Genomic DNA, 12,770 nt, shown 5'->3' on the forward strand with positions numbered 1-12,770 from the left:
GTTTATGTACATATGGTGCCTAGCACTAGTCTTGGGTTTAACAAATACTAAATAATCATGACTTCAGAATGATTATTATTAGTATTGGCATTTAAAAAAAATCACAGCTGGGCAAGAATATTGAATTTCTTTTTTCTCACATGACCTTGACTGGTCTGGACGCTCCTAAAGCAGACAGCTGTATTATAGCTCGCTTGCTTGCCCCCTTGCAAGCAAGGTCTCTACTACTTAGAGACCAGGGTTGGGGATAATTGTAGCTGCTTTTCTTTGTTGGAACACATTTACAAATTCTGCACTGTATACCAGTGTTCTGGTGGATGTAATTTTAGTGTATGTAACCACCTTAACATAACCAGAGAAACCCAGATTCAATAACATACAATGTTCCATTATGACAGAATTATCTTGCGGGATTCATTTTGCATGTTTGAAATGGAAGGGCTTTGTTTTTTTTCCTCTTTGCATTATTAATTTAAGCATTCATGATAACCAACACGGGCTTTTAAAATCTATGCATTAAACACTCATTGACTGTGTGATGGCATTTACATTGTTAGGTTTTAAAACGAAGTCCTTAATTTTACCGATTTTCAGGATTTAAAACAACTGTGAATCTGCATACTATACCTAAACGCTTTTAGAGGTCTCCTTAAAACTAGCAGACTGATTTTCAGACTACAATTTCACAGGGCGATTCATAAAAATAAATGCCAAACCCTAGGCAACAATAGAAGGAATTGACAGTGGATCAGAAGTTTAACAACGCATTTCCTTTTAGAAATGTCAGCACCAGCTTTCTCACAATAAGGAAATACAGAAGTCTGTACTTTCCCACCGGCCTAATAGTTCAAATGCAAACACATCACGGAAGAAAGTGGTTTTGTCGGTGTGGGGGATGCAATCGTGATAGAACAGTTTTATTTGTTAGCCAGACTGTTCTCTGATTTATATTTTCATTAAAAAAAATTTGTGGTCAAAGCAGAACCAAGGTCATTATAAATACATTTGGGAAAATGGTTTCTTTCTTTTAGAATCAGTTTAAAATATCCACACACTAACATGCCACTACATTAGACTCTTTCTTAGTCATAAGACAGCATCCTTAACTCTGAATTTACTAGGATTCCTAAAAAATCAAACCTAAGAGTCTGAGTCTAATTGTGCTTTTGATACACTTCATCTGACTTGTTCTCTGAGCTCTCTGCTATGTACTCACTGTTTCTTCCTGGGCTTGTAATTGTATTCTCCACCTGGGACTCTCTGGAATGCTATTTGCAGGTAGATACAGTATTACCTAGTGGAGTATGCTCATTGAAAGCAATCCAGTGTCTAAACTACAGCCTTCCACTCTTCTGAGATTCAAGTAACTGCAAAACAATGTAACTAAAAATTGTTTAGGAGAAGGGGGATGTATGTGAGGAAGCTCTTTAATAGAATTCAACCTTCTTCAGCTCTCAGCCTTGCTTCCAGAGGGTTGTAATCACTAGACACAATGGTAACCAGAGGGATCTCTTGTCTTAGAACACGGAGGCTTCCTGGATCCCAGCATCCTGGTCATTCTCCTAGGTAAGGGGAAGAAATTAGGCAAATGTCTAATGCATGGAGCCAGCCCCCAAGAGGTCAGGGAACAGACCATGTTTGTCTTACCCACCACGAGGACTCTAAGCACAGACATCAGTGGGTCCTGGCATATCACACACAATGAATACTTATTGACTGATTGAATAGTAAACGTTTAATGTGCTATTTTGGAACAAAATGACTCTCTATAGATAGATTGATAGAGATGTATCAATTCTATTCTTGTGTCATACCTGGACCAATATGAATTTTAGAAAGTTATTTTACTCATTTTAAACACCTACCTTACATAATGTATTTAGAGAAGTATTAGAATTTACTGTTGTAATCACTGAGGCTTTTTGAAGTTATAGGTAGAATGGTATTAAGACCAGAACTTGAAATGTATTTCTAGAGTTAAAACTCAATGTTCTATTTATCCCTTAATGACTTCCTAGATAATATGACAGAACATGCCTTAAACATGTCTTTAACATGCCTTTATGAGGCGGCCTAATAGATGGCTTACTTGGATTATGGTGACTGACAGTTTGGTTTAGACTAATTGGCAAAGTGGCAAGTTGGTGTCTGATTTTGTCACTTATGGTATATGCTGCATACTGTTGGAGCCCAAATGTTAATAAAAAAGCAGTTCATGCTAAGTATTAGGTGTCCTAGATGCTGAAGGGCGATAAGCATTATTGACATACTTAGATAAGTAGATTCTAAATAGTGGGGAATTAACTTTAATTGAAATTAAATGATAGCTTAGAGGTTGACAGTGAGTTAGTAATTTTGTTGGTGGATAAGACACACTATTAAACCTCACTTGAGGTCATCGGGGTGATTCTGTATTACAGTAGAGCACTCAGAAAAAAACAAAACAAAACTGGGTTTGCAACTGTAACTCACAACTTTCTGGGTGTGCAGTCTGGGTGAGTTAGTTCCTGCCCACTGCCTGGGCTTTGGGGCTCTGCTCCGGCTTCACCCTCCCCATGGGACAAGGAATTCCATACTCTCAGAACACCCTGGGCCCTGGAACTTGCTGGCCTGCCACTTTCAGGCCTGATCATCCAACTCTGGGAGAAGGCAATGGCACCCCATTCCAGTACTCTTGCCTGGAAAATCCCATGGACGGAGGAGCCTGGTAGGCTGCAGTCCACGGGGTCGCTAAGAGTCAGACACGGGTGCGTAACTTCACTTTCACTTTCCGCTTTCATGCATTGGAGAAGGAAATGGCAACCCACTCCAGTGTTCTTGCCTGGAGAATCCCAAGGACAGAGGAGTCTGGTGGGCTGCCGTCTATGGGGTCGCACAGAGTCGGACAAGACTGAAGCGACTTAGCAGCAGCAGCAGCAACATCCAACTCTGGACCACAGCTGGAGAAATCACCAAGGGGAAGGTTTTGTGAGGGGTATGATGTTGTTTGGATGTACAGGCTGGGATGTTTTTGAGTGCGTGAGTCTTTGGGTAGAAGGTAATGGAGCCGAGGTGGGAGGAAAATGATGTGTGAGTTTCAAGCCAGAAGTCTGTGACGCATTGTGTTCCATTTAATTTTTAGCTTTAACAATTTATGATGAGGTCTATATTAGCTTGCCCCTGACCGCTCCAAACTTCAAGGCAGGCCTAGAACTAGGGCAAGTCACTTAGCCTATTTTAGTCTTAGTTTCCTCATCTGTAAACAGGATGGTAGTAACTGTTCCACTAACCTCAAAGGGTTGGGAGGATGAGAATGATCTTAAAAATATTATTAACTACTGTGCTGAGCACACAGCATGGTTCAAGCACTCTGCAAGGCACTTTGAATGGATTCTATTGGATCCTTGCAAATCTTCAGGGCATGCAGTTTTTATCCCGTTTTTAAAGAGCAGCATACAGGCTCAGAGAGGTTGCTTCTCTCTTAGCCTCTCCTCCTCCATCAGGGGCACAAGTGAGATAATGTATGTAACAGTCTGCTACACATACAAGGTGATATTATAGTTATTCATTAATTTACCTCATGTTGGGTGAACAAAAGGAACAAATATCATTGATCTTCAGAAGCTTACATCATTATGGAGGGAAACAAGAAATAAATCAAGTAAGTAAAATATGTAGCATGTCAGATGTTGGTAAGGAAAGCAAGGGAGAGAAAGAGGGGCATGTGGAGACAGAGGGAAAATCACATTTGAATAAAGATACGAAGGAGGAGCGGAGAGAACATCATTCCAGGCTTTGTTTTATTTTTTGGTGGCCTAGGGAAGCCGGTCACTAATGCAGGTGGCAGAGGAACTACAAAGGGGAAGGCCATGAGACTGCGAGTTCTGGAAGTGGCATGGAGGCCAATGTAGCTGGAAAATGAGTAGGGGGTTGAGTTGTAGGGGAGGAGTCAGAGAGACAAGTCGGGGAGGAGTCAGAGAGACAAGTTGGGGAGGACCACTCTGTAGGTCATTTAGGCCATAATAAATAAGGACCTTGGCTTTTACTGTAAATGTGATGGCTAACTAATGAACTTTTCTTTCTTTTCTGGCAAAAGAGTAGGGCTTCCCTGGTGGGTCAGATCATAAGGAATGTGCCTGCAATGCAGGAGTTCTGGGTTCAATCCCTGGGTTGAGAAGATCCCCTGAAGAAGGGAATGGCTACCCACTCCAGTATTCCTGCCTGGAGAATTCCAGGGGCAGAGGAGCCTGGCAGAAGAGTAAGCTGAACTGGAATGAACAGATTCACTATACATGTTGGAGGCAATGGGCAAAAAGAGGGAGGCCAGGTAGGTGATTATTGCCAAGTTTAGGCCAAAGATGATGCTGGCGTGGACCAAGGTCATGGAAGTCAAGACAGTGGGTAGAGGTTAGATTCCAGATACAGTACTTTGAAGGTTGAGCTGACAGGTTTACTGAAATTTGTAGGGTGTAAGAGAAAGAGTCAAGAAAGATGCCAAGGTTTTTCACCTGGGCACTGGGTGACTGGTGTAGATGGCTGTTGGCTGGAATGGGGAAGGCTGTGGGTGGGGCATGTTTGGGGCCGGAGATCTGGAGCCTGGTTTGCACATGTTAATTCTGAGACATCTACTGGGCACCAGATGGAGATGTCAGGTAAGTTTTCTCACTTCATTGGACTTGATTTTTCTTCTTTTCTCTCTTCACAGAGTGGTAATGACACTTATTCAGTGTGGTAGTCTATGTCATAAAGAATCTGATGCTGGCCCTCAAGTGAGGAGTTTGAGAGAAATATGGGGAAGCAGTTGGGGCATGGGTAATATCTAGAGATACAAAGATCTAGAGATACAATTTGTAACTCAGATTCAGTTTCAGAAGGTTGGGCCAGGATGGTTTCTTCTCTTGGAAGACGCACAATCTGTTTAATGCCATGCAGATGACTTCAGGAACTTAAAATGTTTGTTCATAACCTATTCCAACTGTTTAAACTAAACTAGATGTTGAAACAGTATGTTTGAAAATGGGAGGAAAGTCCACCGTAGTAGGTAGTGCAAAGAACAATCCTTCTCTGAATATGGCCTCCATACAGACAGCAAAACATGAACTTATTGAGGGTGAGCGAAAGGGAGGCAGGTAAAAATAAAACCCTAGGACCAGAACTCCAGAACTGTGGCCGCTGGTTGGCTGCCCTTACACTTCTCGACCTGGCCCGGGGGTGGGGGCAGAACACAACAGGCACAGTGACATCGTAAAGGGCTCTGTCCTAGTGTTTCTGAACCAAGTCTTCTGAACCAAGTAAGTCCGACTTGGGTCCCGGGTCTGGGGGTTTACTCTGCCTCATGCCAAGCACACCTGCAAGGGTTTCTGCTTATGTCACAGGATTTGCTGTCTGAGTCTCGCGCAAAAGGCTGATCACCTTTAAATCTGGAGTGTTTGCCTGTCTAGAGGCGGTGTTTAGTCCAGTATTGAACCCGCACGTTTCCACCTCCTTAGTTTCGCGGTCACTTAAGTGTCAGGTGCCTGCTGAGCACGGAGGCAGGAGGGAACGCTTTCCCTGAAGCAAGTCACAAATACACCTAATAAACCCCTAGAGGACTGATTGCCTCTGCAGCGACTCGGAGCCCAACCCCTGGGTTCAAAACGACTGCCCAGGGCGGCCCAAGCTGCGGCCGGACTTCTGTTCCAGGTCAACTTTCAGCCCCGGCGGCAGAGACCTGGCGGCAGAGGGAGTACGGAGAGGCGAGGGGACGCTGCAGATCCCCCGGGATTCTGAGTGGGATGTGGGTAGGGGGCGCGGCGTAAGCCGGGGAAGGGGTGGGGAGTGGGGAGAGGGGAGTCTGCGCCTTCCGCCCCGGCGCTGAGACTCATCGCCTCCCCGAGGCCAGGTGGAGCGGGGCCCCCGCCAGCCCCGCCAGGGCGCTGCCAGCCCGGGCCGCCGGGCCACCCGGCTCACCTGGGCCGCCGAAGGTGCCGCTCGCCAGCGAGGGCGCGGCCGGCGGGCCTACAGGCTGGGGGCTCGGGGGCGGGCCCGGGCGCAGGACGCCCGGCCCCCGCCGACGCGGCGCGAGCCCACTGGCCGCAGACCCGTCACTCACTCTTCACCATGGTTGCAGCACAAAGCGACCGGCCCCGGAGGCCGCTTCCTCCCTAAGGAACCGCGGGGCGGCGCGGAGGCGCAGGAGGAGGAAGAGGCGGGGAAGAGGAGGGGAGTCGCCGCTTCCCAAACACTCTCCGGGGGGCTGTGCGCGACGCCCGCCGCCGGGAGTCCGGACCCGGCTGCCCACGGCCCCTTCCCTCCGCGCCCTCAGACCGGGAACAAAGTTGCCGAGAGTCAGGCGGCCGAGGGCGCAGCCGGGGGCGCTCTGGCCGCTCCGCGCGCGCCAATGGGGGGAGGCGGCAGCGGCGGAGCGCACGGCGGCTGCCGGGGCGGCGGCGGCGGCGGGGCGGCCCGAGGGGATGCAGCGGCAGTCGGGGGGCTCGGCGGAGCTCAGTAGACAGAGCTCCGGCGCGGCGGAGACGGAGACCGAGGCGATTCAGCTCCGGAGCGCCCAGACCTGAGACAGTCCTCAGACGGCGGCCGCGGAGCCGGAGTGCCTTCCGGAGACCCCGAGAGGAGGGGGCGGCCCTGCGCCCGGAGGAGCGGGAGGCCCGCGCGCCCCGGCCTCCCCCCTCACCGCGGCTCGAACTCCCTAAAAATAACTCAGGCCCAGGAGGGCCGGGAGGAGCCGCCGCCGTCCCCGAGAGGAGCCGGGGAGGCGTGTCGATCCAGGGCCCGGAGGGAGCCTTCCCGACCGCGCGGCGCAGAGGAAGCGGAGGAGGCGGAGGAAGCAGGAGCTCCCGGCTGCCGGGCGCCTCGGGGACCCTCGGGCCTCACGCCCCCCGCCCCGCCGCGCGCCCGGGGCCCCGCCGCCCGGCCGCCGCCGCGGTTTGGCTGGTTGGCCGGAGGCGGGCGGGCGGAGCGCGCAGGGCGGAGGCGGCGGCAGCGGCGGCGGCGCTGGGCCGGGAGGAGGCGGCCGAGGGCGCGGAGCGGCCCCGGCCCGGGCCGCGGGGGGAGATGGCGTCCTACGTGGATAACAGCTTCCGCCAGGCGGTGATGAAGAACCCGGCCGAAAGGACCCCCCAGGTGAGACCCGTGTCGGCTGCGCCCTCCCAGTCCCCACGCCTCCCGACGCCGTTTGCCCCGCGCACCCGCGCCTCCCATTAGGTCCCCAACTTCCAGTGGCTTCATCGGGTCGACCTGGCATTATTTTCCCCTCTCTTGGGTCTTCTTGTTTTCGCTGCCCTCTCGGTACTGTCTTGCTCCCGCGATTGTCCGGCGGGGCAGAGAGGTCTTTCCCGAGCGTCCCGGCTTCCCAGCCGCTCGCTGGGCCTGCAAGTCAGCGGGGTGACCTCCCCTCGGCCGTCCTTCTTGTCCCACCGGTCTCAGTGCTTCCTTCCCCCGCGAGCCTATGGCCCCTTCTGCCTTCAGAGTTCTTGGGTGTTTGCAGAGGTGTTGAGGAAACTTAGAGTGCTCTGCGAAAGACAGATTCGCGGTGGCCTTCTAAAGTGAAACGTTGAGATGTTTGTATATTTACTGTTTTGCTTTTTTTGGGGGGAAAAGGATGTCGCTTTCCAAGGAAGGGGGGAAGAAAGTTGGATAGCTAGGTTACTGCTTGTAGTTTTCAATTGCAGACAGAATTGCAGATCAGGCATGTTCAAATACTAATCCCCACCTCCTCCCCCGCCCCCGGGAAGGGCACCCTGCGGATTCTTCTGGTGTTGCACAACCTTGTCAAAATTAGGTAAGTTTGTTAACCTTTATACGTTTCGTTTACCTTCAGGCTTATTTTTCTCTGGCTTTAAGTGGAGGAATTGCTGATGATGTTGGATCTGGTCGTCTCTAGTTGGACTAGAAAGGGGGAGATGTATAAAAGTGCGGTGGTTTGATTTTTTTTTGCTTGTAGTTGCTGACTGGATAATGACGCATGCGTTGGGATGGTGACTCCAGGGGATCCTGCTGCCAACCTTCTTAAGACAAATAAGCCCTCCTGATCCTTGGGACCATCAGACATTTAGGATCTAGTGCTTGAAAGAGTGGCTTCGCTTGTTAGGTGTTGGATGCCATCTGTTCACATCCAAATGCTCTCCTTCTCTGCCGTTGACGGTTGTTATTTAATGCGGGGAAAAGAGGATAAAATAAGACTCTTCCACCGGCTGCCTTTGGGCAAGGCCCAGGAATGGCACCTGGTACCGTTTTTCATTTTTTTTCTGATGTAGCCGTCACATCTGGGGAGTGTAGCTAGAGTGCGCATATTTACCAAACGTGTGGAAGATGGGTGATAAATTTTACAAGGAAAATTCAGTTCACGCTGTCACCGGAAAGTTCCCGTTCTGAAGGATTACTTTACCAAAAACAAGGACTGTGCTGCTCAGGTCCTGTTGCACTGCCTCTCCTGTGCCTTTTCCAGCTACTGTTTGTTTTGCGGTTGGCAATCACTCAGTCCTCTGCATCTGAAACTGTAGGTTCTCAGCCACAGTGTGATGGAAAAGCTAATTTCAGTGAAGTGTTTCAATGCCTTTCAGTGTTTGAGGTGCCAAGTGAAATCACACATGCTGAGAATATTAGAACTCAGTAAGGTGGTCAGAAAATGATGTCAGAGGCCTTGGGTGGAAATTAGAGAGGGGGAAGCGGTGTGTTTGGTTGGTTGATTAGAATAGCAATGACTCAATCCCTACTATCAGGTGGTGGTGGTGGTGGTGGGGGTAGTCGGTCATCAAACAAGCCTGAAAGAGGCAGAATGTCCACTGTGACTGCGTGGATTGTGCCAAAGAAATGAACTGTTAAACTTTCCTGTTTCCGTGCCAGCTCCGGAGAACAGAGTGAAAACAGACCAACGTAGAACTTGGCCTGAGTCAGAAGTGGGCCAGTTGGTACTGACACCAACAGTGTGCAAGCTTCACTGACAGCCTGAGAAAGCAGCAATCTATCTCCCTCCTCCCAGCCCCTCCACACACACCTTCACAGAACAAGTCACCCTCAAGAAACTTAGCAAACATTTTGAACTTTCATAAGTGTCCACCCTAGTAATTTTAAAGCTCAGGGCAAACCTCCATGTTTATCATTTTAAAGAGAAAGTAGTTGGTAAGGTGAATGCTTCCCATCTTTACCTGGCTTGTTAAAAAGAATTACTCTTCTTCTAAAAGTTTGGAATTTACTCAGAAGTAAAAAAAAAAACAAAAAACTTTGGTATCAGGTGCCTTTTCTGTTGAGTGCTTTGTGAATGCAAGGACTGGAAGTTTTCCTGCACTCTCTTTTTTCATGACTACTTGAGAGTTAGAATTTTGTAATATAAAAGCAAAGTTATTAAACCTATGAACAGACACACGTGAATCAGGAAAGTTTTGATGTTGTTCTTCCTTCTGTTTTTTGGATAGATTTATGAGGAGTTTGTATGATTCTTACGACAAGCAAAAGAAAGGCGCTTTAAGAAAAAAGATAGAGGAAAAAAACTATATATATATATAGTTAAATTCATTTCCTTTTATTTTTTAATCCTACCAACACAGTCTCCTAAACCCCAAGAAGACATACTTTTGTACCAGGTCAGTCAGTTGCCTAGAAGTAATCATGCTGTCACTTGTATAACCTAAAAAGTTAGCTAAGAAGTTAAAGAGGTTTTGGGGGCCCGGAGAACCTCAGTGCAGACACAGGTACTTTGAAAATTATAATGAAATTAGGAAGCTTTTCAGAGCCACGTGGGAAATGGAATCCATTTTTCGCATTTATTTAGGCACTTCAATAGAGGGGGGATGGTAAGGAGAAGCAAGCAAAATTGTCACCCGAATTTTTAGCCAGATGTTGTATATTCAGATTTAAGGGGCTGTCACTGTTTCACCTGATATTCTGGGAGGAGGAAAAAAAAGCTATCTTTAATCCAGTATGTATCCAGTATTGTGTGTCTGGAAAATGGCTAAGTTGTAGTCAATGGGGCACTGTATTCTCACTAACAAATCTCCTTGAAAATAAGGAACACTTCACGTTCTATTGAGATTTTTCAGTGCACCTCTTGGTGAAAAACGGGATTCTTAAGTAATTGCTTTATTAAACTATTTGGGTTTATGTCTTTAATCACTTAAGTGGGAAGCTTGTTCACCTAAGCAATTTAGTGAAGTAAAAGATGTAAATAAATTACAAACAGCTTCGCCCCCAAGGCTTTAAACAATAAAATGAGTTTTCCAAACCATTTTATTAACTTACTGAGTTCAGACCCTTTCAGACTGCTTAGGTAGGGTGTTTAAATGCCTGTTTTTAGTCTTTCAGGTGAAACATCTATTGCAGAGTTGTTTTTTCTGCTTTAAAGATTTAATATGTGTTTTTAGCTAGTTGTAAAAGTTACTTTTTGAAATGGTTTGTGTTTTAAAATTGTTTGTATTTTAAAAAGTATTTTAAAAAACAGCTCTTGCCTCGCCTCTTCCTAGTTAATATTACTTGGTTCTTCACTGATCTTTCTGGGGGGAGTGTGTGGCTGTTACACCTTTTGATTTAGTCGCTAATTCATGAATTTGTCATCACAGTGCATGACTATTCTTTGCAAAAGTCACTTGGTAGAATACCTCTTGAGTCTTAATGAGAGGGTTGAAAAAGGGAACTTTAGCATAGGGAACTTTAAATTGTGAGAATCTGCACAAAAAGAGTTTCTCTGGTGGATGTTTAACTTTCAGATCTAGTGGAACAATTGTCTATTGACACATAAAAATTTCCATTTCTTTTTATCATTGTTTATTAGCAGTCTTATATTTTCATCTGACAACTTATACTTTATATTTTGGCTCGTTTGGGGACTCTAGTAATAAATAATTTGTCTCAAGTAGTTTTTGTTCATAAAACACAACTAAATGATCTGGTGCAATTTTGAAAAGCATGTTTCACAAAGTAATGCCTCTTTGGCTACAAGCATTTAGCTCTCATAGCAATGATATTTGAATTTGGAGGTTAAGAAAATGCACATTTATTACTGAAAAGCTAATTTCAGACTGTATTAGCATGTGGCTCTGAACAAGTGAGGACTTAAGTTTGTGGTAAAAATTATTAACATTCTTTTGCATTATTGGTGGAAACTTAGTTGCCTTCAAATAACCTTTTAAACATTTAGTAATTAACAGTTCCATAATTAGCTTTGCATATCTTGGCTGAGATTCAAAATGAATCTAACTGCAGTGCTGTGTGGAGGCTGGTTTAATATAGTCCTTCCCAGACCCTGGGATTTTCACAGACACTCAATCCCACCCACCTCCCCCCAAATTTAAAAAAAAAAAAAAATAAAGAGGACTTCCTGGTTGCCAACTTGGTGCAGTTTTCTTTCTCTCAAGAAAGGATGTAAAATAAAAAAACAAACCCAGCTATACCCTCTTAGCACTATAATTTTACGTTATGAAAACTCACTAAGGGTTTTTTTTTTTTTTTTTTGATAATTGAAGTATAGTTGCCTTACAGTGGTCATTTCTGCTGTACAACAAAGTGATTCAGTTCAGTATATATATAACTTTTTTTTTGGCAGCACTGGGTCTTTGTGCATAGGCTTTCTCTAGTTGCGGTGCTTGGGCTTCTCACCGTGGTGGCTGCTTTTGTTGTGGAGCACGCGCTCTAGGTGCGTGGTCTTCAGCAGTTGCAGCTCTCAGGTTTAGCAGTTGTGGTGCACAGGTTTAGTTGCTCCTTGGCCTGTGGGATCTCCCTGGACCAGGGATGGAACCCGTGTCCTTGCCAGGAGGATTCTTAACCACTGGACCATCAGGGAAGTCCCTATAAGATCTTCTTTAAAACATTCTTTTCCATTATGGTTTGTCACAGGGTATTGAATATAGTTCCCTGTGCTCTACAGGACCTTGTTTATCCATTCCACATAGAATGGTTTGCATCTGCTAACCCCAAATGCCCAGTCCATTCCCCTAGTTCCCTCCTGTTTGAAACCATAAGTCTGTTCTTTTTTTTTTTTTTTCCCCTCTTAATTTTCAGTTGGCCTGAGAAAACTTCATTCAGGTAGATTTGGGGGCAGGGAGTTAAATAAACACAGTAAGGTCTGCCTTTGATGTTTGAAATTCAAGTCATATAAAGTCATATTATATAAAGTAATAGCAGCATTTGCTTCCAATGTAAATGAATTATTTGAAATAAAGATACAGTAACCTTTTTGAAAAACAGAAAGACTGTCTTCTTGACTCTTTTGAAGAAATTGGTTGTTTTGTTTTTAGCTTTGTTACTTTGTAAGTTTTATAGGTAATGAAAAGGAATTATAATTCCCTCAGAGAACTTTGGTCTAGACTTGTGTAAAGAGATATGGAAGCGTGGACCCCAGTGATAGTTCCATGATATTGGTGTTATATGAGCTGTTCCCTCTCCTCACCCTGTTTTCAGTAACAGTTTTCTAGAGGTTTGGAATTTCTCGAATATTTAATAAGTGCTAGATAAACTGCAATCAGAACTTACATTTTGATCCTGTTAACTGCTGGAAATTCAGTTGACCAACCAATACTTTCTGGCCCTTGGCAGCTTTCTGTTCTCCAGCTTGTGGTGTGTGTTCACGTAAAAGCTAATCAGAGAAGAGACCCTGAAGAAGAATTAACCGTTGGTGGTTTATTCTGGGGAGGGCTGATAGTAGCTTTCTTAGAAGCCAGCTAGCAATCAGTGGAACTGAAGGGATGCATGATGGTGATTCTGATCTCTCCTGAGTATTCATGCTAGAGTTGAAACTCATTCTTTTTAAAAAATAATTTTTGGTTTTAGTGTAATTGTAGATTCATATGCAGTTGCCATTACAA

At 45.9% G+C, this 12,770-nt stretch overlaps 1 protein-coding gene across 2 annotated transcripts in view; it reads left to right on the forward strand.

The window, feature by feature from the left end:
- Positions 6,960-12,770, forward strand: part of RAPGEF2 (Rap guanine nucleotide exchange factor 2) — a 262,810-nt gene continuing 256,999 nt past the window's right edge. For both annotated transcript variants that reach the window (XM_018061491.1, XM_018061492.1), the window contains exon 1: positions 6,960-7,098. In XM_018061491.1, the coding sequence (XP_017916980.1) occupies positions 7,030-7,098 (69 nt within the window). In that variant the 5' untranslated portion in view covers positions 6,960-7,029. The remainder of the gene's footprint in view (positions 7,099-12,770) is intronic.

The sequence above is a fragment of the Capra hircus genome, chromosome 17 (genome assembly GCF_001704415.2).
Source record: "Capra hircus breed San Clemente chromosome 17, ASM170441v1, whole genome shotgun sequence".
Taxonomy (NCBI): domain Eukaryota; kingdom Metazoa; phylum Chordata; class Mammalia; order Artiodactyla; family Bovidae; genus Capra; species Capra hircus.